The 26,044-nt window shown below is 42.5% G+C and overlaps 1 protein-coding gene across 5 annotated transcripts in view; it reads right to left on the bottom strand.

The window, feature by feature from the left end:
- Positions 1-26,044, bottom strand: part of ptprk (protein tyrosine phosphatase receptor type K) — a 656,369-nt gene that overhangs the window by 431,638 nt on the left and 198,687 nt on the right. For all 5 annotated transcript variants that reach the window (XM_059981530.1, XM_059981528.1, XM_059981529.1 and 2 more), the window contains exon 3: positions 18,841-19,112. In XM_059981530.1, coding sequence (XP_059837513.1) covers positions 18,841-19,112 — 272 coding nt within the window. The remainder of the gene's footprint in view (positions 1-18,840; positions 19,113-26,044) is intronic.

The following is a 26,044-nucleotide window of genomic DNA, read 5'->3' on the forward strand; positions in this document are numbered from 1 at the left end:
ATTGCAGGAGTTGTCAGTCAGCTTTAAACTCAATGTAGGACTACCTTTGGGACTCCAGCTCTGGATTTTACCTCAGGGTTTACTCTCGAAGCCTTCTTCATAATTGGGTATAGCCGCAAGGTAATACAGGTTGGGATAAGAGTTTTCCTTCTCCTGGATGGGCTGCCACCCACGCCTGACTAGCCTCAACTGCCCAAAGCAAATGGTTTCAAGGAGCCAGTAACCCGCCCTTGCCCATTCTCCTGTCAGCAGAAACCGTTCTGTCAGCTGAGCCACACATGAATGCCAGGAGCTGGACTTGGTTGCCAGAGGCTTTTTCAGACACACACCATAGGGAGCATTTAATAGGCAGGAGGAACTTATCCCCTCTACCACCCCAGCTATAACCATCTCAAGGAATTTTGCTTAAGATTAACAAATTATAATTCAGGGAAGAACAGGAACAGACATAAACCAGCAAATGAATTCAGCCTTTGAACTAGGTCTACGTAGTGATCATTCTTTTCACTGGGGTGGAACAAATATTAGAACATCATATTATTGACAAAACAGTGCTTAGCTATTAAGAGTCTGGGTTTGGTATAATTACTTTGGAAACTTAAGCAAACAGTTTCATAAACAGTGACCTGGAACTGTAGGAAGGTTAATGCGACCCATTTAATTTGAAAAGCATAGTTATTTTGGATCATTAGATTCTTCACTGGGAATTGCTCCATTCCACAGGAATTCTATGTAGAAACTTGAGATAACAACCTCACATTCAACATCAATAAAACCAAGGAGCTTATCATCGACTATAGAAGGGGAAGTTGAGAGACGATATCAGGTCTCCTGGGCATTAATATCTCTGATGACTTGTTCCAGACTCAGCTTATAGCTGCAATCATAAAGGCCCACCGGTGTCTCTAGTTTCCAGTTCAAAGTTCAAATCCAAGTTTAATTGCCAATAAACCAAACAGACACACACCTTTGAGAGCATTGACAAAACAGTATTCTAGAGCAAAGATGCAAAACAAGGTACCAACACGTCATTCCAGTAAATTACTACTCACCATATATCCAGTGTTATTATAATGGTAGGATATAAATTCCTCATTACTTGAACTTCAGCAAGTATCACTTCCCTACTATTTAAGCAACAGCAGCAAAGAAGTTTTCTGCCATGAATGAGAATTCATCAAGCATGTATTCATGAAGGTTTCTTTCAAGGACTCCATCATGTTCTCAATACTCATTACTTATTTATATATTATTATCAGTATTGCTTTTTTTTTCTTTTCTGTTTGCACAGTTTGATGTGTTTTGCATGTTGGTTGCTTGTCCAGTCTGTTAGGTGTGGTCTTTCATTGATCCTATCGTGGTTCTTGTACTCACTGAGTATGTCCACAAAGCAACAAATCTCAGGGTTGGATATGGTGATATATATGTTTGATAACACAGTGAAATTTGAACAGCAAAAAATCTTTGTTTCCTGGGAATAAGAGGAGTAGGAGAAATCAAGACAGTGAGATTAAATAAAAAAGGGAATCTGTGGGTTAAGAAAAGCTGGAGGAGAAAATATATAATCAATGCACACAAAATGCCGGAGGAACTCAGCAGGTCAGGCAGTACTTGTGGAGAGAAATAAACAGTTCATGTTTCAGGCTGAAACTTGTTCAACAGGACAAGAAAGTAAGAGGGCAGAAGCCTAAATACATGTGTAGCACAAGCTGGCAGGTGACAGATGAAATCAGGGGACGGGGGAAGGCAGGAAGGTAGGAGGTGGGGGGCTATGATGCAAGAGGCTGGGGGCTGATAGTGAGAGAGGTAAAGGAACAAAAAGAAATCTGATAGGCCAGGACCACAGACTAAGGTACACTGGGAAGGAGGATGGAACCCAGGGAGAGGAAGGTAAAGGAGATGAGCAGATCATGAGAGGCAAGGGAAAACTTAGGGAAGGGAAAGGTAGAATACGGGATTGATTACCAGAAAATAAGAGAAATTGACATTGATGCTTTCAGGTTGGACACTATTCAAGTCAGGATATGAGGTGCCCATTCTCCAATCTGTTTTGGGTCAGCCATGGACAGACGTATCAGCCTTGGGAATGGCTGACCACCAGAAGGTCCTGACTGTTCCAGCACATACAGTGAAGGTGCTCAACAAAGCGCTTCCCCAATCTGTGTCGGGTCTCACCGACGCAGAGGAGGCCACCCCATCAGTGTCAGTTACAATAAATGACATCAATGGATTTCCATATGAGGCGTTGCCTTACCTGGTAGGATTATTTAGAACCCTGATTATTGGTAAGGATCAAAATAAAAAAGTGGAAGAATTGCATTTTGACCAGGTGTACCTGTTCTAAGAGTTAGTGACTAGAAAGTAGCAATTTATTATTAAAGGAATTAATAGGACGGAGATTTGTGGAGGATAAAACAGGCATTGTCTTGGGTTTTAATACAACCAATACCTCCCTCATGCTTTCTCTCCATGGCTACCACTAGGCCTGTGTATTACCTTTTTATTTCAGTTTTCCTGCAAAGTACATCACTTTTTAAAGGTCTTGCCAGAAAGACATTATAATTTACATACATTTCCGCCATCTGTGTGACTTTTCATTTGTGGATAGTTATAGACAGGGAGAGTTCTCATTTAAATTTGTATAACCATATTTAAAAACTATTTTGGCAGCTGTAGGGAGCCAGTTTGAGAGTACAGTTTTCCTTCAGCTTGACTGTCAAAACCAATCTACCACATTTGGCACTTATCAAATCTCAGCACTGCTGCAGTAAACTTTTAAGTTACTGCAAGATATAATTATACCAACATTTTTCAACACTCCACTTGACTGAGACCGAGGAAGAGCAAGTGTAATGCATACAAACCCAAGGTGAGTTAAGGGGCTGGGAACATGAATATAATACAGCTTCGAGGGTTAACCCAACAATGGGCGAATGAGAGAGGATTAACACGAGAGAGGACTGGGCACCACGGCAGTGTCGCGGTTAGTGCAACGCTATATCAGCTAAGGGTTCCAGGTTCAATCCTGGCACCCCCTATCAGGAGTCTCCATACGTCCTCCCTGTAGAATGCGCCGTTTCTTCCCACGGTCCACAGACGTACCGGGTAGGTTAACTGGTCACTGAAAATCGTCCTGTGATTAGGTTAGGATTAAATCAGAGTGGTCTGATGTTGCGGGGCAACGCAGCATAAAGGGCTGGAAAAGCCTATCCCACCGTTTTACAAAATAAATTAAATAAAATAAACACTGATTGATTACAGTGCAAATTTTTCTCAAATGCCAAATTCTAACATTCTTAAATACACCACGCGAGGAATTTTACCGAAGGTGGAAAAACAGATTGAGCTGCTGGTCATCACAAAACATTCGAAAGGCTTATGTGGAAAAATTCATGGAAATACCATTGAGACTATTAGGATGAGTTGATTTACACTAATTTTGGAAGTTCTGCATGGTATTTTTGTCTTTTAATAAAAAGTATGTGCACAAGACATTTATTGTTGCAAAACAGCCCAGGCCGCAACGTAGGAGAGTTACCAAATAAAGTGGAGTATGGATTTCAGGTGTCATTTTTAACACGAAAACAGAAGTAAAGAAACAAGTGTCCTGTGAAAGAATTCCAGATTTTAGAGTCTAAGCAGCTAAATGGATTGTGGTTATCACTGAAGTGGATATAGATATGGACGATCAAGAGGTCAAAACTGAATGACTGCAGATATCCTGAGATTGTGAGAGGCAAGGCCATGGAGGGATACCAAGAAGAGTAAAATATAGAATAGTATCTGTATGTAATGGTTTCTCTGTACTGTTAACTGCTGAGGTGATGGTTTCTCTGTAGCAGCAATATTTGGGTTATAACTAGAGATAACGGGTGGCTATCCAATGCGAGAAATGTTATTCTTTCTTCTGTGCCTGGGAAACAGGGTTTTTCGCGGGCTTTCATCGAGGAGAGGAGAAGAGGACGGACGCGTGTGGAGAGCGCAGGTAGACCACTGGACAGCGTATACTGGGATCAGACGGTCTGAGGGTTATGGCATTCGGCGGAGATCAATGGTAGAGAAATGCCTGCTGAGTGAGCTCTAACTGATTTGGACTTTAACTTTGAGCCCTTTTTTTTTTACTTTGTTTTCATACTAACCCTATACTCAGATTAAGATTCATAAAGTCTATCGTTTAAATCCATATGGCGTTCTGTCTGATATTTTGCACTGTGGGTACATTACACAGAATCCACACAAATGTGATTACCCAGTTTGGCAGGGCTGAAGGCTGATTTCCCTGGACGAACACGAGCTGGGCGAGCCCGAGGGCTACGTCCTGGATTGACTCCGTTAGATGCTGTATGATTGTTCTGTTTAAATTAGTGCTGGTATGGATGCTGCTAGGATCGAACGCTGGTGTGCCTCTGTGGGGTTACCAGTAATTAATGCGTGCATGTTGAGTGGGGTGGATATTCATACCCTGAATGAATTGTTAATTCGATGTTTGAGTATGGTTAAAGCTGTCGACAAGGTTGAAATCGTAGCACAAAAGTTTGATGAAACCTTGCGCTCAGACAGCGTTTTAGTTCAGACTAGAGCTGACATAACGACGGTGGGACTGCCAGTGTCTATTGGTGACCCAGGTGGGGCGGGGCTGTGGCCTGTCCATACAGACCGGGAGGAGGAGAAGGGAGCACAGCAGGGTGGGTCACAAGCTAAATTGCCCGCTGCTGGGGGCAGAGATTTCAGAGGCAGGGTTCTATCGTTTCCCAGGGATGAGGACAAAGAGTGGCTGGATTTGGAAAGTTTGATTAGTCCCTGTGCCCCAGTGAAGGGTGAGGGTTCTGAGTTGGCATCAGCCATTACCTCCCTGGCGAATAAGGCAGCGGGTCCCCACCGGAAGCCAAGGATTTTCTCTGGCATAACGCCCACTCATGGAGGGGGAGGAGGATTATGAGACATGGGTGGAGTAGGTCTCTCATTTGCTAGGTGAGTGGCAATGCTCTGATGACGATAGGCGACAGAGATTGCCTGAAAGTTTGAGGGGGTTGGCGGCTGAGTTAGTAAGAGGCGTGAAAGTTGACCAGCCCTCTGCTTCTCTTGCTCAGTGTCTAGGCGCGTTGGAGAGTGCTTTTTGGTCTGGGGGGGGGGGAGGGGTTTCAAACCGCGCGTCAGGAGAAAGGGGAGAAGCTTTCCGCGTATCTTTTTCGGCTAGACAGACAGCTAAATTGTTTGCGGCAGTGGGGGGGGGAATATCATTCAGCCGGCTGAGGTAGATCAGCTGAGGATGGACCAGGTAAGCAGGGGTGCCCAAGCCCAGGACATAATTACTTGGTGTCTCTGGCAGTCCCCCCTCCATCATTTGTTCAACTGATCAGAGAGGTGCAGGAGGAGGCGAACACATCGGGCCCACGAGAGGACTCCGTCAGCAGGGTGCAGTCCTCAGTAGTAGCGCCTTGTGGTGAAGTGACCGGGGCCAGCCCGACCCGGGAAGTGGTAAAGGAGATGGGGGTAGAGCTGAGAACTGAGAGGCCACTGGGGTTCACGGCGGGTGTGGACCCTCTGTATGACAGGACTGGTAGAGAGGGCCCCCCCCCCCCACCAAGAGGACGGACGACGTAGAGGGCGCGGGTGGCCGGGGTTCTGCGAGAAGAGGGGCGGCCGGCAGCATGCGCTGTAACTGTGGGAAAGAGGGACACTTCTGGCGGGACTGTGAGCGGCAGGAAGCCCCTCGGAAGGCGAGCCCACGGGTATCCAAGCAGGGAGAGGTGTCCGGGAAACTTAAGAGGAGACCTAGTGAGGGAATGGCCTGGTGTCTCTGGGGGAACACATTCCCAGCAATGGACCAAGGAATTCATGAAAGCAAAAGACTCTATTCCTGAAGGCTTAGTGGGACCACACTCCAGTGTGTCGTTACGGATAGAGGGAATCTATGCTAAAGCCATACTCGACACTGGTTCGCAGGTCATGTTACTGTACCATTCGTTCTTCAACCAGTATCTGAAGCATTTACCCTTGACACCATTCAATGCACTGGAGATTTGGGGTATCAATGCTGGTGATTACCCGTATGACGGTTATTTGTCAGTGAAACGGGAGTTTTCGGAGGCTGATGTGGGAGTGTCTGAGGTTCTTAATACATTAGTGCTGGTTTGTCCGGACCCTGTTGAGACAGGCAGCGTTTCGATTCTGGAGGGGACCAAACCCCCACTTGTGAGGAGGCTCATGGGGGACTGCAAGGAGAAGGCAACAGGTGAGAGATTTTTGGGGACCTTGTCTGTGCACCCAGTGTTTCGAGCTGCTTTTGAGGGAGTGCGTGGCCGCACTGGGATGGATATCGAATTTAAATGAGGGATTATGTGGTGCACCCAATCGAAGCCTAGGGTGCTACGGCCCAGGGAAGTAGCGAGTGTGATGGGGAACCCCAGATTTCCCGGAGTGCCTGTGCGCAAAGCCCTCTTAGTGGACGACCACGAGAGGGAGTCGGGATCTCCTGCTGGGGTACTGGTGAGAACTGCAGAAGCCCTCATCATCAGGAACACTACTGTAAGCTTGGGATGCCCCTGGTGTCTAGTGCCCTGGTGAGGCACGCCGGGGAGACACTATTGAAAAAGGGGGAAAAGTTGACCGCTGAGTCATTCAACTTCGGGGACTCCCTGGTGCAGCCAGGTTGGAAATGGAGGCTAGTAGAGAAGACGTTGAAGCTGGAAGATGTCTTTTCCATTGGCGAGTTTGATGTGGGTGGTTCCAAGAGCACTCGTCACACCATCAGGGTGACCGAGGACACCCCGTTTAGACAGAGGTCGCGGTGACCGGCCCCCTGCAGACATGGAAGACGTGTGGCAGCATTTGTGTAAGTTGAAGAAAGCTGGGATCATCACTGAGTCCCGAAGCCCCTATGCGTCCCCAATAGTAGTGACCTGGAAGAACGGGAAGGTATGCGTGTGTGGACTATAGGACTCTAAACAGGTGCACCATCCCGGACCAGTATACGGTCCCAAAGGTCGGGGATGTGCTGGCCTGTCTAAGTGGTGCGAAGAGGTTTGGAGTGCTGGATTTGAGGAGTGGATATTAACAGATCCCGATGAGTGAGTGGAATCTGAGGATCCTGATTATTCAGGGCATGAATGGATACAGGGAGAAGGCAGGAGGTTTGGGCTGACAGAGAAATGGATCAATCATGACGCAATGGCGGAGGAACATCAAGTGGTCCAATTCTGCTCCGATATCTCAGGGTCCAAGAGTACTTCAAAATCCGAATTGGAATCCACTACGTTTCCCTCACTATCCAAAGGTAGAATGTTACTATGAATCCGTTTGTAAGCCGAAATGTCGTAAAGCAAAAAAGCAATTACCATTAATTTATAATGGGAAATTTTTTTGAGCATTCCCAGACCCAAAAAATAACCTACTAAATCAAACCAAATAACACATAAAACCTAAAATAATACGAACATATAGTAAAAGCAGGAACAATATGATATACAGTCTATATAAAGTAGAAATATTGTATGTCTGGTGTAGTTTCACATATCAAAATCAGGAAGACAGCAACCCAAAATCGATTTGGAGAGAAAAGAAAATCAGCATGTACACGTGTGCGCACACAACTGCCCCCACAAGGCTTCACGGTCATAGTAGTCTTTCTTGGGGTAAACACACATATAAAGCAGACGCCTTTTTCTCATAAAAGTGAAAATCCTCCTTGATTAGCAAGAACAGGTACTAATGTAGGTCTTTCGTAACAGTGAGCTGTCGTAAAGCGAATGTTCGAAAAACGGAGGCCACATGTATAGGTCAGCAAGCATAAAGAAATCTGAGAATGAATTATAGTAACTTAGCATAATTTTAGATGACCACAATCCAATTTTATTTTTGGTGGTCAGATTTTTGGAGCTTTATTTAAATGTGGATAAGTGTCATTTATCCTGAAGACACCACATGCCTGTTCCAATATTCTAGGTATTTGTATGCCTCAAGGTCACATCAACAATGTCACTATTTTTAACAGAGCCACTGCTGTATAATGTCACTGTAAAGATTAGGCACTACAGAAATCCCTAGATTACTAAGGAATCAAAAGCATTGATTGATTGCTACATTAAGCTAAACAAGTTAAAGACCAAGTTTTAAGCTGAATAAGCTTATCTCAGTCAAGTTGGGCTCTGCCATTAATCTCAACACCCTGCGGTTTGAAATAAAAAAGGGAAAAAAAACAGCTAACATTTCTGCTTCCAGTTGCTAAAAATGTACAGACCATGTTTTATCCCGACATGAAATCAAAGAGCATGTGTAAACAAAAAATATAATTTGAACACATTTTTTCTGCAAACTTAGAATTCAGCAGGCTAGACACATTTGGTTTAGGATTCACTTGCAAATTAGGCAAGCCAATTACACCTTAGGCATCTCACCCAAGTTATGTATGTTCATTGGGACTGTCAAGTCTGTTAACTTACTGCTTGAGGTTAAATTACCGGCAGCTTTCCCACAGACTACAAACACCAATGTATGCAATTTCTATAGGTAGTCATTATATCAGTTAAAGGGTTGAGAGCTTTTCTGCTAATGTCAGCTTATTTTTCCCACTCCTCTTCTTGAATCAAGATTCAGTATGTCATCTAAAACTCCAACAAACTTTCATCTATGTGTGGTGGAGAGTATATTGACTGGTAGCATTATGGGCTAGTATGGAAACACCAGTGCCCTGGAACTACAAGAGAGTGGATATGGCCCAGTCCATGAGTAAAGCCCTCCCCGTGATGAGCACATCTACACAGAGTGCTGGTGCAGGAAAGCAGCATCCGCCACGAAGGACCATGATCATCCAAGGTAAAGCTCTCTTCTAGCTGCTGCCATCTGGAAGGTGGTACAGGAGCCTCAAGATTCGCACCACCGGGTTCTGGAGCAGGTATTAACCCTCAATCATCAGGCTCTTGAACCAGAGGGGATAACTTCACTCACCCCATCACTGAACTGTTACCACATCTTACAGAGCGACTCTCAAGGACTCTTCTTCTCATGTTCTCAACGTTGATCACTTATTTATTATTATTATTATTATTATTATTATTTCTTTTTCCCCTTTTTTGTATTTGTGGAGTTTGGGTTTTTTTTTATACATCAGTTGTTGTCTGCCCTGGTTGGTGTGATCCTTCACTGATTCTACTGTGATTACCCACAAGAAAATGAATCTCAGGGTTGGATATGGTGGCATAGATGTACTTTGATAATCAATTTACTTTGAACTTCTCATACCCAATACAGTCTGTGCATGAAGATACTCAGAAAGAGCTGTACAGTAGGGAGTGCTGGAACTTTGATACAGCCATAATGCAAGAATGGTGACATTACTAAGTTACTGCTTATGTAGACTTATAGAGTCAATCATTATATTTAAGGAAATAACCTTGGCTGCAATGACAATCTATGTTGGGTGAGGGCATTAATTATGACACAGGTCATCAAAGATCTAATTTAGTGGGCCTGTATGCACTAGAGTTTTGAAGAATGACGGAGCAACCTTATTAAATCCTATCAAGAACTGAAAGGTCCAGATGGATGCGAAGAGTATGTTTCAATAGTGGGGAGAGTCACAGGACCGGGGGCACAGCCTCAGAATACAAGTATGTCACTTTCGAACAGTGATGAGCAGAACTTTCTTCAGCCAGAGGGTGGTGAATCTGTGAAATTCATTGTCACAGATGGCTTTGGAGGCCAGGTCATATGGGTAAATTTAAAGTGGAGATCAACAGATTCTTGGTTAGAAAAGACATCAAAGGTTACAGGGAGCAGGCAGGAGAATGAGGTTGAAAAGCAAATCAATAGGCCTTGTTTGAATGACAGAGCAAACTCGATGGGCTGAAAAGCCTAATCCTGCTCCTATGTCTTATGGTCTTATTTCCATCACACCGTACCATGCAAATTGAAGGAAGCTTGCAGTTCCAATGCATTTGCTATCCTGGCCCATACCTGGATTTGAGAACAGTTGTCAATGAATCTTTGTCGACTTACTGTAATTCATCTCACAGATAACAAAAACTACAGGCAGAGATGTGATTGATTGAGAATGATGATCAATCACACAGTATTCTTATCCTGGATAATTTCTATACTCTATTGACAGATTGTTGGACTTTTAGTGGAGTTGGGGGTACTCTGATCTCAGCAAGAGGAAGTTCAGTTTACATCTGAAAGATCCACACAATTCCAGGCATTACAACTTTGGCCAACCAAGGGCAGAACCAACCTGCACTGGTGAGGAGGCAACAGCTGCCTTAACCTCAAGGCAGGCATCTGACGGTATGTGACATTAGCATCAGAGTTCATGGCAATTAAGACTCTCCCTGGATTGGGGTCAGAGGAAAATGGCTATGGCTGCTGGAGAGCATTCATCTCCAAAAATACATTCCAACCCGAGACCTCTTTCACCAAGGACGAGGATGATCAGCAGATGCAAAGGAACATCGAGTCTGGATTCCAACCTGGCACAAAAACACCATTCCTTCACCATTGAACCCATGTTGAGTATATACAGGAGTATGATGAAGCGTGTATCTTCATCAGAAAGTTGGCTGTTGTTCAAGAAGGTGGTAAGCCACCATCTTCTCGAGAGCAATTAGGGATGGGCAAGGAATGATGGGATTATCAGTGATGGCCGCTCTCTGAAAACTAAATAAATTAAGGAATCCTCGATCTTGTCCTACTGCAGGAACTCCTCAAGGCTGGGATGTAGAACCAACCAGTTTCAGCTCCAATACTAATCCTCACCATCAGAGGTAAAAACAGAGGCTGTTTATTGCAGTTAACAAAGTTCATGACATACGCTGGTGATATTAAATCTGATTCCGACTGCTGCTTTCAGTTACAAGTACAAATCCCCAGATGCTCTCAGCCAGCACAGCAACACCCGAAAGGAATTCAGGCTTGCTATATTATGGCAAGAAATATTTGTGCCAAGGAAACACCAGATAATCCTTAAAATTCTTTAATATCCGATAAAAAGGAGTCAAAGCACCAACTCTTAGCACTCAACTATACCAGGAGATTACTACAAATAATTAATTTTCTTATACAAAGTATGACTAATATAACTGGACAAGGACAAAGAACTAAAAGAGAATGTGCAGGCAATAAGCTGGTTCCTCACTGTGCAACAATACTCCACATCAGAGGACAAGGAAGGGTAGATGGGAGATATGCACAAGAAGAGGAGGTACTGCAAAATCTTTGACTGGTTGAAGAAAAGTATGTGGGCAAGGGGCTGAGAGCCAAAACTAGATTAATCTAGGGCAGTGAGCGGGTTTGGCATTTACCAGAAGAGAGCGAGATGGGCATCATCTGGGGGCAGAAGCTGCAGGAGGTAATATATCCATAGCAACACATACAAGTTCAAGTTTATTGTCATCTGATTGTACACATATACAATCAAACAAAATTCCTTTCAGCCATGGTGCATCCACAAAACACATCACACTCAGCACGCAAATCCAAGTTATACCATAAATAAGTTAATAAAATATAATTCAAAATGTAAGTAGTTCACAGCACGGGTAAACAGTTAACAGTAAACAGCTCACTGTTGTAATGACAAGACCTCAGCGAATGCAGTGTATTCATTAGCCTCACAGCCTGAGGGAAGAAGTTGTTACCCGGTTTGGCAGTCCTAGTCCTGATGCTCCTGTAACTCCTTCCTGATGGCAGCAGGTCAAAGAGATTGTGGGACGGGTGGTATGAATCCTCAACAACCTCTCAGGCCCTTTTAATATAATGCTTCTGGTAAATGGCACACTCGGGTGGTTTTCACATCCTCTGTAGCATCTTGTGCTCTGATCTCTTGCAGCTTCCATATCGTACAACGATACAGCCAGTGAGGACACGCTCGATGCTGCTCCTGTGGGTTGTTAGAATGGGAGTGGAGAGCCCAGCAAGCCTCGATCTCCCCAGGAAGTGCAGACGCTACTAATGAAGAGCTGTGTGGGTGCAGGTTAGATCGTCCGTTATGAAGACACCAAGGGCTGTTCACTCCCGCCACAGCTGAGTCACTGATGTAAAATGGATCTTTTGTCTTGTCCACATCGAGACTCAGGTGGTTGCTCTCACATCATTTGACAAGCTGTCCTACCTCCTCCCTGTTGTATCTTCAACATACTTGATGATGTAGTTTGAGCTGGACCTGGCAATGTAGTCCCAGGTCAGTACCATGAACAGCAGCGGTCTGAGCACACAGACCTGGGAGTTTGAGATGCTGCTCCCAACTTAGACTGACTGGAGTCAACCGTCAAGAAGTCCCAGATCCAGCCAGGGAGAGGTGTGTTGAGTCCCAATTAAAACATTATACCCACCAGCCTCTGAAGATGATCGTGTGACTCGCAGAAGGTCCACAGGCATTCTTGTGACACCAGGGACACTCGGCAAATGTGGTAAGGTATACAAACCATAACAAGTTACAAGTCCATCTTGCGTATCAGCAACAGTGGCAACTCCTCACTCGATAGGCTGAATGCCTTCTATGTTGATGAACAACCACCTGACATATGAGGCATTGTGGGACAGGAGGGCCAAGCCAATGGCATCATTCGTGCACTGGTTTGAGTGTCAGGTGAAATGGAAAGGGTTCAATGTAGCTAGAATTCGGGATTTTATAAAATCCATTACCAGCCACTCAAAGCAATTCATGATTGTTGAGATCAGTGCCACTGGGCAGTAATTGTTAGGCCAGCTACCATGGGCACTGGAATGATAGTGGCTACCTTCAAGCCTGCAGGAACAGTGGAGAGTTGTAAAGAGATATTAATGATGACCATTAGGATCTTTGGTAACTGGCCGCACAATCTCTCAGCACCCAACAAGATATGTTGTCCAGCCCTGCAGCTTTGCATGGGTTTACCCTGGCTAAGATCCTCCAGGGAATCAGAATCAGGTTTAATATCACCAGCAAGTGATGTGAAATTTGTTAACTTAGCAGCAGCAGTTCAATGCGTTACATAATCTAGCAGAGAAGGATAATAATAAAAAAATTTAAATAATAAATAAACAATTAAACCAATTACATTCATTGAACAGATTAAAATAAATGAGCAAAAACAGAAATACTGTATATTTAAAGAAAAAGTGAGGCAGTGTCCAAAGCTTCACTGTCCATTTAGGAATCAGATGGCAGAGAGGAAGAAGCTGTTCCTGAATCGCTGAGTGTGTGCCTTCAATCTTCTGTATTTCCTACCTGATGGTAACAGTGAGAGAAGGGCATGCCCTGGGTGCTGGAGGTCTTTAATAACGGACACTGCCTTTCCCTAAAGATGTCCCGGGTTCCTTGTAGGCTAGAACCCAAGATGGAGCTGACTAGATTTACAACCTTCTGCTCTCCACGGTACAACAATAGAAGTTTTTGAGAGTATTTGTTGACATGTCAAATCTCTTCAAACTCCTAATAAAGTATAGCTGCCGTCGTGCCTTCTTTATAACTACATCGATATGTTGGGACCAAGTTAGATTCTCAGAGATCCTGACACCCAGGAACTTGATGTTGCTCACTCTCTCCACTTCTGATCCCTTTATGAGGATGGGTATGTGTTCCTTCGTCTTACCCTTCCTGAAATCCACAATTAGCTCTTGTTGTGGTGGCACCACTCCACTAGTTGGCATATCTCATTCCTGTATGCCTGAGATTCTACCAACAATGGTTGTATCATCAGCAAATTTATAGATAGTATTTGAGCTATGCCTAGCCATACAATCATATGTATACAGACAGTAGAGCAGTGGGCTAAGTACACACCCCTGACATGTACCAGTGTTGATCGTCAGCAACATATGGTGATATGTTATCACCAATCCATACAGATTGTGGTCTTCCAGTTAGGAAGTCGAGGATCCAACTGCAGAGGGAGGTACAGAGGCCCAGGCTCTGCAACTTCTCAATCACGATTGTGGGAACGATGGTGTTAAATGCTGACAGCCAAACAGAGTGCCTGTTCCTCACTGAGAGGGGGCTTTTCTCGATATCACATAATTCATTGTTGTGCATAGAAGGCACTCGGCCTATCAGGTTGCTGACTTTCAGGGTGGGCCTGTAATCTGCTGTCGTTCGTCTACCTTGCCACATGCACTTCTTGCCCTTGGTGTCACATACGTGGCTGTGAACTTTCTGTGAGTACTCTTGCTTTGCTTTCCTGATGGCATGCGATAGCATAGCTCATGCTGAACTTGAGTTCCCTAGATCTGAAGGCAACGTCCAGATCTCTAAACAGTGCATAAACCAATGCAGTTAACCATGGTTTCTGGCAGTATAGTGTTTAATGTTGTTGTCCCTCTCCACACCTTGTGGTGCATCCAACAGGAACCTTGCTGTTTCTTTAGCATATATCTGCTGCTAGCTTGATGCTCAATCCAGCGTACAAGAAGCCATCCAGATTTAATCCTGGGACAATTCATCTTGAAGGTGCAGCCAGCTAAACCATGGCAATGTCCTTGATGCATTTTTCCCTTTGTAGCCAGTCACTAAACTTAAAAGGGATAAAACCTTTTACAGGCATGGGATTTTTACTAATCTTAAGAACAAGTATTACACTTGGTGTATAATAGACCTTACCTTGCATTGCCGGAAAACAGATTTACTAACGCTGAGTATATCTTACTGCTACGTTAAGTCAAAGTGCAACCATTTCGTTTTGTTACCAAAAGGAATCCAATTAGTCCTCTTCTCCCCACCCACCATCTCCAATTTACCTGAAGGCAACACAAACCTCCAATTAATATACCCATTGTTTTCACTTCAAGGCTGCATTGAAAATAAGCACATGTTCATTTCAATCAACAGTACAGAAAGGTAGTAACTGGAAAAACCTGCTCCATGGAAGATTTTAGTCAAAGGACTGCCTTCAGCTGAAACTAGCAATTAGACCAAAATCTCTTTGTAATGCTGAATATAGCACCATACAATTAACACCAGTATCATCATCCACCTTCCAGCAGCAGAACCCACCGTCTCACAAATAAAAATCTGGCCATCGAACAGGAGATAAAAATTTGGGTGTCCAAGCAGCAGGAAAATAAAACACTAACCCTATTATTCTACATTTCTAAATCAACAAGATTTAGATTACTTGCTGTAATATCTCTGCGCATACACTCCATCGTTGCAATAAACTGCTCCCTCGGTGCTCACTTCATCCTTCTCCTTGCCCGAGACTGAATCAGAGAGTCACAATTTAAATCCTCTATCACTGTGACTGTGCTGCGGCATTAGTCGTCCCCTTGCAAGAGTAGTCTTAGTATGTGAATAGTGAAGCCAAGGTGTTGTATAAGGTTGGTGGTGTCAATTATCTAAGGCAGCAGGGCAAAGAAGGTACAATCACAGAGTTAAGAGGATGTAGTTCGTTAAACTGATTTAGTAAGTGCCCTCCTGATCTTTGTCCTTGCAGCAGAACAAGCGCTACACCTGCCCCTACCCCTACTCCTCACACCATTCAAGGCCCCAAAAAGACCCTCCAGGTGAGGCAACACTTCACCTGTGAGGCTGCTGAGGGCATCCACTGTATCTTGTGCTCCCGGTGCAGCCTCCTGTATATCGGTGAGACCAGACATAGATCGGAAGACCACTTCACAGAGCACCGATGCTTCGTCCGCCAGGAACAGCAGGACCACCTGGTGGCCACACATTTCAAACCTACTTCTCATTCTGACATGCCAGTCTACGGCCTCCTCTACTGCCACTATGAGGTCACACTTGGGTTGGAGGAGCAACACTTTATATTCTTTCTGGGTAGCCTCCAACTTGATGGCCTGAAGATCAATTTCTTGAACTTCCAGTAATTACCCCACCCTCCCCCCTTTCCCATTCCCCTCCCTCACCTTATCTCCTTACCTGCCCATCACCTCCCTTTCGTGCTCCTCCCACTTCCCTTTCCTCCATGATCTTCTACCCTCTCGTATCAGATTCCCCCTTCTCCAGCCATTTATCTCTTTACCCAATCAACTTCCCAACCCTTAATCTCACCCTTCACCCTCTTCCAGTTATGCCCATCGCCTACCATCTTGTGCTTCTTCCTCATCTCCACCCACCTTCTTCCTCTGACTTCTCATCTTTTCTCCCCCAGACCTGAGGAAATGGTTATCATATGAGGAACATTTGATCTCTCGGAGTCCGTACTTGCTGGAATTTAGAGGGATGAGAGGGAGATCTCATTGAAATCTTTTGAATGTTGAAAGACCTAGACAGAGTAGATGTGGACTCCCCCACCGTGGGGGAGTCTAAGACAAGAGGGCATAGACTCAGGACAGAGCAGCGTCCATTAAAAACAGAGGCGTGAAGAAATTCCTTTAGCCAGAGGAAGGTGAATTTGTTGAATTTTTTATCACAGGCAGCTGTAGAGGCCAAGTTGTTGGGTGTATTTAAGGCACAGATTGATAGGTTCTTGATTGTACACTGCATCAAAGGTTGTGGCGAGAAGGCTGGGAAATTGGGTTGAGGAGGCAGAGCAGACATGTTTGGGACAAATGGCTGACTTCGGCTCCTATGTCTAATGGTCTCCGTCCAAAATGTCAGCTGTTTACTCTTTTCCATAGATGTTGCGTGGCCTGCTGAGTTCCTCCAGCTATTTGTGTGCACTGCTTTAATTTGTAACTGTCTGTTTCAGTCTCAGGCAGGTGGCAGTGGGAAGTATGAAGTGAGTGGTTCTGGAAGAGTCACTACGACAGGTTGGAAAGCATTCCGAGATATTGTGAGAAATGGTCAAAAGCACAAGGTTTGATTTAAAAGAGGTGGAGAAGTTTAGAGAGGGATTCCAGTGCTTGGGATCAGAAGGCCTAGTCCTGACCACTAATGTTGGAACAATTAATATTAGGAATGCTTAAGAACATGGAGTTAGAAAAGTTCAGATTTTGAGGCAGGTCATAATGATGGAGCAAATGAGAGTGGAAAAGGAGGAAGAAGCCGCAGTAATATTTATAAGCAAAGATCAAAATGTTAATCAAGATGCAACTTAAGGACTACAAGCACCAATATGATTTTTAGGTTAGGACATTGGCTTGCAGAGATGTAAAACACATCAAATGTCATTGATATGTAAAAGGGAAGCAGGGCAGAAGACCATAAAATATAAGAGCAGAATTAGGCCATTTGTCCATTGAGTCTGCTCCATCATTCAACCATGGCTGATCAATTTGTCCAACCCCATTCTCCTGTTGTTTCCTCACAATCCTTAATCTACTTAGCTATCAGGAACTTAGCAATCTCTGCCTTAAGTACATCCAATTACATGGCCTCGGCACTCTGTCGCAACAAATTCCAGAGGCTCACCAAACCCCGGATTGAAAGATTTCCTCATCTCAGTTCTAAAGTGATACCCCTTTATTCTGAGGCTGTCCTAGGATCCTAAACTCTCATACTAATGGAAACATCTTCTCCACAGTAGGGAATTGGAATAGTCTATTATAGATGTAATCTAGACATGGATGGGTCTTTTTAAACAACTAGATGAAAAGAGCCACAACCCTTAATGCTGGTCTTGGAAACAAACAATAGGCCAAAGTTTATCCCAAGTCAAAGGTAAAAAAAAGATGGCAGAGTGCACCACAATTCAAGGGAGGAGTTATATAATTAAGTATATAAGCCCTGAAGTATGTAATTACTGGGCCATCTTCAGTAGATTTTTTTGCAACATACATTTTCACTTGTTATATTTAGGCACAAATCTTTAAAATATTGTAGTTAAGTGAAACACTGCCAATTTGATGACAGAATTATCTCTAGAGCATTGGCACCTATCATGAATAAGGTTTGCAAACCATGCTTGATCTGCATATTGCTGTATTCCCAAAGTTAATTTTAAACTGAACACTGAGTTCTGGTAAATCTCCATCAGGTTTGACAAGCCATGTAATGAGTTACAAGTAGAGGAATTTTGAATAACAGTTAATTGGGTTTTAGACAATAAAATTAAACGTTCACTTTTGCTTCATCATCAGCCCATTCTCTGCTCTTTATACACTGTGGGGCCATATTCTGCTTTACTTACAGTTTTGCAAATGATACCTTTGCAGCAGGCCAAATCTCAAATATCAAATCAAAAAAATCTCAAATCTCAAATCTTGAGGCCAAGAGAGTCAAGAACTAAGTTCCTCAAAGTGGACATCATGAATAGCCTGCACTGGGCCAGCCACATATATTCACGGCCCAGAAAGCTCACAGAGCAGCCCTACTTCTGCAGGAGGCATTTCCCCTTTGACCATCGCCAATCTTTATAGATGCACCATGGAAAACATCCTATTGAGATTCATTACAGTGTGCTATGGCAGCACCTCTGCACACGACCGTAAGAAGCTACAGCGCCTGATGGAACCTAGCCTCCCTTCCACGGACTGTGTCATACCACCAAGCTCAAGTACAGCTTTCATCCCACTGCCCCCCAAGTACATACGGACTCTTCACCTCACAACTGGGCACAACAGTGCAGCAGACAGTGCAAAGGTATTAAAGCTCCGAGCATTCCAGTGTTCGGAGTTCAATTCCGACGCCATTCTGTAAAGATTCTCTGTACATGCTCGCCATGGAATGCATGGGTTTTCCCTGGGTGCTCAGTGGGTCCTGCGATTAGGTTCACTTTAAACAGAGTTGTGGGGTTGCAAAGAGCTGAAAGGGCCTACTCTGTACTGTATTGCTAAATTAAATAAATAAATCTACCTTGCGGTGGCCTTGCACCTTATTGTCTACCTGCACTGCACTTTATCTGTTACTGTATTCCCTTGTATTACCTCAGTGTACTGCTGTAATGAAATCATCTATGTGGACAGGATGCAAGAACAAGTTTTTCCACTGTACCTTGGTATATAAGCAATAGTAAATCTATTCACCATTACCTGATACTCATTTGGCCAAAATGTGCTCACTGCCAACTCAGCCCGATGCCACTCCCTTCCCTGTGACCCGGTCACATTCCAAATGGGATTCGCAAGAGCTCCTTTGTTCACTCGGACAAAAATGTTCAGCGTTCCTGGATTTGAGTAATCCTTACTGTACAGCCAGTAACTGAAATCGATGCAGTGAGTGTCATTTTCTTTCATGAGTGGAAGCAAGAGCCGGGATTTCTCTCCTGACATGTGCTGGGAAGAATCAACCATCAAGAAGGATCCTGTTGGAAATGAAAAATAACATCTATTACACATTTACACATTAAAATCTATGATTATCATTAAATAAGCAAGTTTTTAAGAACCTAGCAAGCTTTATTCCATAAACTATGGCATAATTATGACTGTAATTGCTTTATTTTCCTGTTTCAACCCACTTTACCAATACAACAACAGGGCACTTAGAAAAAGAATGTAGGATTATTTTTCTTTCACAGAGGAACTCCAGGAATGAAACTACGGTTATATATGACAGCTATTCCTGATCATTTCTCAATAAACTACAGGATCTAGCCAACATGATTAAAGAATAAAAACTACCTCAACATGTTATACAGCTATTAATTGATACCAAGATATAATTAACAACCAGACATTTTAAGTTTTAACTTAAAACCTTGCTGACAAAATTTGAAATGACTAAAACGAAGAAATGCTTAAAATCACTACAAAAGCTAATTGCTTAAGGGTCATTGGGGAATTATGATCAACTTTTTGCTTCATTCTGCATGTAACTTCCTAGTAAAGAAAATAAATAATTTTAATAAATGAACTGCAAACAGTTGAAATTGCTGTTTCAAACATCCAAGGACCAATTTTAATTAACAATAATAAAAACAGAGGGGATGAAGATTGAATTTTCATTGTCCCTCAATACTCCGGCTAAAAGTCATGGCATTTAAATTCCTAGAAAGCCATAGTGGACCTTGCAGCAATTCATGCCTTCTCCACCATTAAACTAGATCACACCCAATCGTCTACCTCACTGTCATTTCTTGCATTCTTCTTGCAGTCTGACTCCTTCATTACTTAAAAGCTTACTGAACTTCATATCATATAAAACACTCAGTGACTAAAACCCTACGTCGTCTTCATTTTTAAAAAACCACAGTGGCTATTTCACCTCCATCCTCTCACATTATATTCCATGTGCCCAAGTCCTTAACATTTTCAGACTATTCTGGTGTCTCTTGTCCCACACTTATGAAGTGTAGGTGGAATGTCAAATACAAAAATGTGAAATCTTCTTGGGGGAGGGGCAGGTTAAAAAATGCGTAAAATTTCTGTCACTATTTTCCAAGAAAAAAGAGATTAAAGGATTTTTATAAAAATCAAAGGGTATGAATGTGACAGTGAGGGGGGAACCATCCATCTTGTTTTCAGAAATATGATTATTGTATTCTTCTGTACAAAGGGAATTTAAGCTGAATCACTCTTCAACAAAAGATAACTGATGCAAAGTCAACAGTTAATTGAGAGATCAGAGATTTGTATGTGTTTCTTACCCTAGAATTGAAAGAAATGGGACAGGTAATGAATCAACCAATTCATCACTAAATGCGTAACAGGTCCGAGACACTAAAGTGCCTACATGCATATTTAATTGTTAAAAAAATAGAATCTTCACTTCACACTTCAAATGGACACTTCAAACTATTGCCCAGTTAGGAAGTAGTTCCAAGTAACTGCAATTGATTCATCCTAGATAGGAGTGGAGCGAACACCTCAAATATCAGAAATGGCTTCAAGTATTAGCTCAGAATACATTCACTGGAACTGAAAATAGCGTTTATTTTCTACATTGGCACAATCTGTTAGCCCTAATGCTTCAACATCAGGCAAGGCCTTACATTGCAATATGAGCAATCTGTCATTACTCCAACACATCTGTTCATCAGTTTGAATCTCTAACCATGAACAGTGCGACAGCCACAAGGGTGTTCTTGGACCCAAAAGCAAATATAACACCCTCTAATGTTTTATGTTCCGCATCAGGTTAAAATTAGATATATTTAGTTCCTTAATCAGGACTCAATAATAAGGGTATCAAACAGTTTTGGTAAACCTGCACAGAAGTAAAGTTAATTGAATAAGTAATGTAATTTACGAGCAAATTGCACTTACAGAACTAGTAATAACAGCAGCGGCTTTCAAGCCAATTAAGCGCTCTAATTCATTCAGAAAATATTCATAAAATATTCTTTGTTAATTATTTCAACTTTTTTTCTCCAGGACAACATGCTCAGTATATAAAACGATAAAAAAGTTCAAGAATGAAACATGGTGCACACCAAAAAAAAACTACTAAGGGCAAATTAGTGAAAGTACATTTTCCTGAATCTACATCCAAATACCAGGACCAGGACTTCACCAAAAATATCCACTTGTCAGGTTTGACCCCTCATACATTATCTTTATGTCTGCATTACAGTTACAAGTCAACTTCAGTCCCCACACCACAAATGTACTTCCACTTGCACATTATATACTAATCTTTTTTTAAAACTAAAGATGTGAACACAGAAGCATGCAAAGGCATGAATATGTAAGGCCGGGTGAATTATATATGCCTAGTTGATTAATGATCTATTTTTCACAACATACAAATTGAAAAATTAGTTTACTTTTCCAGAAGCCTGCACATGCATTTTTGCTTCAGCACTCCATTACACCATTTGTTACACCTCCCCAATGAAGCCTGAACATTATCTTTTAATTAATGCTATACAAAGCCGCAGCATATTGGAGGAAGTGAATTGCTGCAATATTATTCTACAAAACTGAGCAACACTGTACAAAGCTACCATTTTTCACAGCTCATGGAATTTGCAAACTTTAAAAAAAACACAAATTATTTATATTTCACTATATTAGGGATTGTACTATCCTTAAGACAGAAAGCACACAAGTAAAACAGTGTGCTAGCTTCCAATATCTCTGCGGACTGCACAGACAGAAGCAGAATTAATATCGCTGACATATGTCATGAAATTTATTGTTTTGCAGCAGTACAACAAAAATGAATTGCAATAAGAAATATATTTTAAAAATTACATTAAATAAGTAATGCAAAAGGAGAGCAAAAATAGTGAGGTAGTGTCCATGGGTTGGAGTTTAGTTGCAATATGGACACTAGCCAAAGACTTGCATAATCTGATGACTAATTATGAATACTGTACTTCCCAGCAGCTTTTGTAATGAAACTAAAACCAGACAAATACTTCAGATACACTGGCCAGCATCCCAGGTTCATGCAGACACTGAATACATAAATGCTGACCATTCAAAATTTTCAAGATTCTAGAACAGTCTCAGCAGGGAATATTTAACATCCCATTTCAGCAAAGAGGAGGCTAAAAAAAAAAAGGTACACCAGAGATCGTTGATAAATCGAACACAGCTCCCCCAAGGATGCAACTAGTTGAGTTGATATGGAGGAGAAATAATGTAATTAGTATATTTGGATTTTCAGAAAATCAGTTAAGTTACCAGGAACCAGGTTTATTACCAGCAGTGACATGTAATGTGAAATGTACAGGAGGGAACGTCCCAGGTGGTGAGGGTCCTTAATGAAGGTCCTTGATTGTGGGGAGGCCTTGCGATGGAGCTGGGGAGTCTCCAACCCTCCGCAGCTTCATTCAATCCTGTGCAATGGAGCCTCCAAACCAAGAGGTAATGTAATAAGACACAATGTTCTTTACTGCACATGTATAAAGATTAATCAGTCCAGCTGGATCCTCATTTGGAGTGCTATGTACAGTTTCATCTCCAAAACAAATGAAGGATATTCTTGCTTAGTCATTTCAGTATAGACCATATCTACTCTTGAGCTAATGGAATGTTCCACAGGAAAGTAAGAAAGATAGGCCTCTGCATACGAATGTCCAGTAGAATGATCAAGAATATCATCGAGATATGCAAGATTCTGGAAGGCTTGGCAGTGAAGATTGCCAGTAGGTTGTTTCAACCAATATGATGGTCTAGATCCAAGGAAAATGTGTCATTCATTCCTTGGTGCAATTTTCGGAATTCAGCGGATGCCCATTGAGTACACTAACAAATGGACAATCATAAGTGTCAGGGGGATAAAAATCAGTTGAGAAAGTGGGCACAATGGACAGGATCAGCAATAATCGTACTGAAGATAGCTGCACAGGTCCCCATCTTTTGCCTTCTCCAAATCAGCAGAGCAGTACATACTGAGTATCAAGAAGCCTTTGGGTCCTATCAGACAGACAGACACACTTTATTGATCCCGGGGAAATTGGGTTTCGTTACAGCTGCACCAACCAAGAATAGTATAGAAATATAGCAATATAAAACCAAAAATAATTAAATAATAATAAGTTCATCATGCCAAGTGGAAGTAAGTCCAGGACCAGCCTATTAGCTCAGGGAGTCTGACACTCCGAGGGAGGAGTTATAAAGTTTGATGGCCACAGGCAGGAATGACTTCCAATGACGCTCAGTGTTACATCTCGGTGGAATGAGTCTCTGGCTGAATGTACTCCTGTGCCTAACCAGTACATTATGGAGTGGATGGGAGTCATTGTCCAAGATGGCATGCAACTTGGACAGCATCCTCTTTTCAGACACCACTGTCAGAGAGTCTAGTTCCACCCCAACAACATCACTGGCCTTACGAATGAGCTTGTTGATTCTGTTGGCGTCTGTTACCCTCAGCCTGCTGCCCCAGCACACAACAGCAAACATGATAGCACTGGCCACCACAGCCTCGTAGAACATCCTCAGCATCATCCGGCAGATGCTAAAGGACCTCAGTCTCCTCAGGAAATAGAGATGGCTCTGACCCTTCTTGTAGACAGCCTCAGTGTTCTTTGACCAATCCAGTTTATTGTCTATTCGTATCCCCAGGTGTTTGTAATCCTCCACCATGTCCACATTGACCCCTTGGATGGAAACAAGGGTCACCGGTGCTTTATCCCTCCTCAGGTCCACCACCAGCTCCTTATCAGCAACGTATCTTGCGTGTTTGGAGACAGCCCATTTCCTTCCAAAGCTGTGATCTTGCTCTTAGGTCCTCAACCTTGTTCTCCAGCAACTGTACGTTTGCTAAAAAAGATGCTGGGTAGAGGAACTTGCACTCCTTAGCGTTTCAGTCTGGCTTGGAGTCCTCCCCACTCTTCCAGCCACGGCAATGTGCCTCTGCCCACTTTACGGTGCCGTAGCTGCATGCTTAAGAGGCAAGTCCGCTGGGTCCTTCATAAGATCGCAAAATCGCTTGTTCATTACGACTGTTCAAAACTGTTTTGTTTAAAGGGAAATTACAAGCTGCAGATTGCAGTGAGAGTAATTCAGAAGAAAAGTTAGAAGTCTTGTAAACAGCCTGCAACACGTTGCCGTGGTTTACCAACACCATCCTGCCCATCTCCACTCCAATCCCTGCAACATTTGGACAGCAAAGGTGTATACATCAGTATGCCCTTTACTGACTGCAGCTCAGCATTTAATACAATCATCCCTACAAGGCATAAAATCATCCCTACTGCACCCAACTCCCAGAAGACCCGAACATTCCAATTATTTCTAATTAATACACTGGCTGTGAGAAATATTAGATTCTTTTGGGACAGGCCAAGACAGACAGGAAATTCAATAGGAAGTAATAATTTAATCTCGGCCTACTCCAGGAATTAAGATTTTAATCCTCAAACAGAAATTACAGTATAGTGAAGCAAAGTATCAATCCAATGGTTTCACAAGGGACTAAATGAACAGACAGAACAAACGGAGTCAAACAGCAGGATTGAAATTTAAATTCAAATTTAAATTAAGTATTATTGGACTATAGAGATTATTGATTAAGTTGAACATTTTCTTTAAATCCTTCTGTTTTTTTTTAAGGCCTGTGTTCTTATTTTCCCACTTAATTCTGAATCATGAATTTGCATCAGGAACATCGAATTCCGCTTTCCACCTTACTGAAATCTCAAATCTGAGGTTGCTTGAGCAAGGTTTCACATACATTTTTTAAATGAATGTTCATGTCACATAGATATAGACTACACTGTAGATACAACAATACAATTGTGAATATCCAACGTCTAGGAATGCTATACATGATCTAATTTATTATTCTTTTTGCAGAAAGATTAAGATAAAAATGTGCCCAATTTTAGATGGTAATGAAAACCAAGACATCAATCTTGCCATTTTATTTGAGAATTTTGCAATATCAGTAAAGCTAATCACACTCAGTAAACTTATCACCCACAAAATCTGAGCTGCTAAGAGCTAAGCACCTTGAGAGTTATGGCTAGGTTCACAAAGGGAAAATGAATGTGTATTATAAATCCAGATTTATTAAAAATGAGTCAAATACTAATCACGGAAAATGATTAAAATTAGATGGCAGCAAGTATAACTACAGGCAGCAGGGTGAAAAGAAAAACACAGCAAGAGGATTACTAGAAATATAAATTCATCACCCAGATTCTGTCCTGCCAGCAAGAATCACTGTGTCAAAACAAAACAATCATGTTACTTCCTGGAAAGGTAACATTTAACTTGTTTCCACAGACTGAATTGGTCAACAAACTAGATAACAAAGAGGAATGTCTCAGTTCCTAAGCAGCTAAGATGATAACCAGTGTAGTTGAGAAAGATGTACAGAAAATAAATTCCCAGGATAAATTCTAATATTGCCTATGCTAATTCACTCAGTTTACTTGGCACATTTAACTTATCTTCCCAAAGGCACCTATGGATTCACCCTCAACAATAAAGTGATTTCACCTATCACCTCGTGTTTCTTCCTCCCCAAACCCCAACTTCAAACTCTGACTCATCTTTTTCTCCTCCAGTCCTCATTAAAGATCTTGACCGGAAACGTCGACTGCACTCTTTTCATCAGATGCTGTCTGGCCTGTTGAGTTCTTCCAGCATTTTGTGTGTGTTGCTTGGATTTCCAGCACCTGCAGCCGGACGGGTTTGCATCTGTTTACACGTGACGCTCAAGAGCTTGTAAGAAATATCAGGCAGAACAACTAGCCAGGCCAATGGAACAGATATAAAATATGCTCCATATCTGTTAATAGTTTAATGATCAGATTTCAAAAGCAGGTGAATGAAAAATGTCACAGTACATTTTGTTTTGCATCCTTCTCTTAAGATCATTTTATACAATGTTCGA

The sequence above is a fragment of the Hypanus sabinus genome, chromosome 10, assembly GCF_030144855.1.
Source record: "Hypanus sabinus isolate sHypSab1 chromosome 10, sHypSab1.hap1, whole genome shotgun sequence".
In the NCBI taxonomy this organism is placed as follows: domain Eukaryota; kingdom Metazoa; phylum Chordata; class Chondrichthyes; order Myliobatiformes; family Dasyatidae; genus Hypanus; species Hypanus sabinus.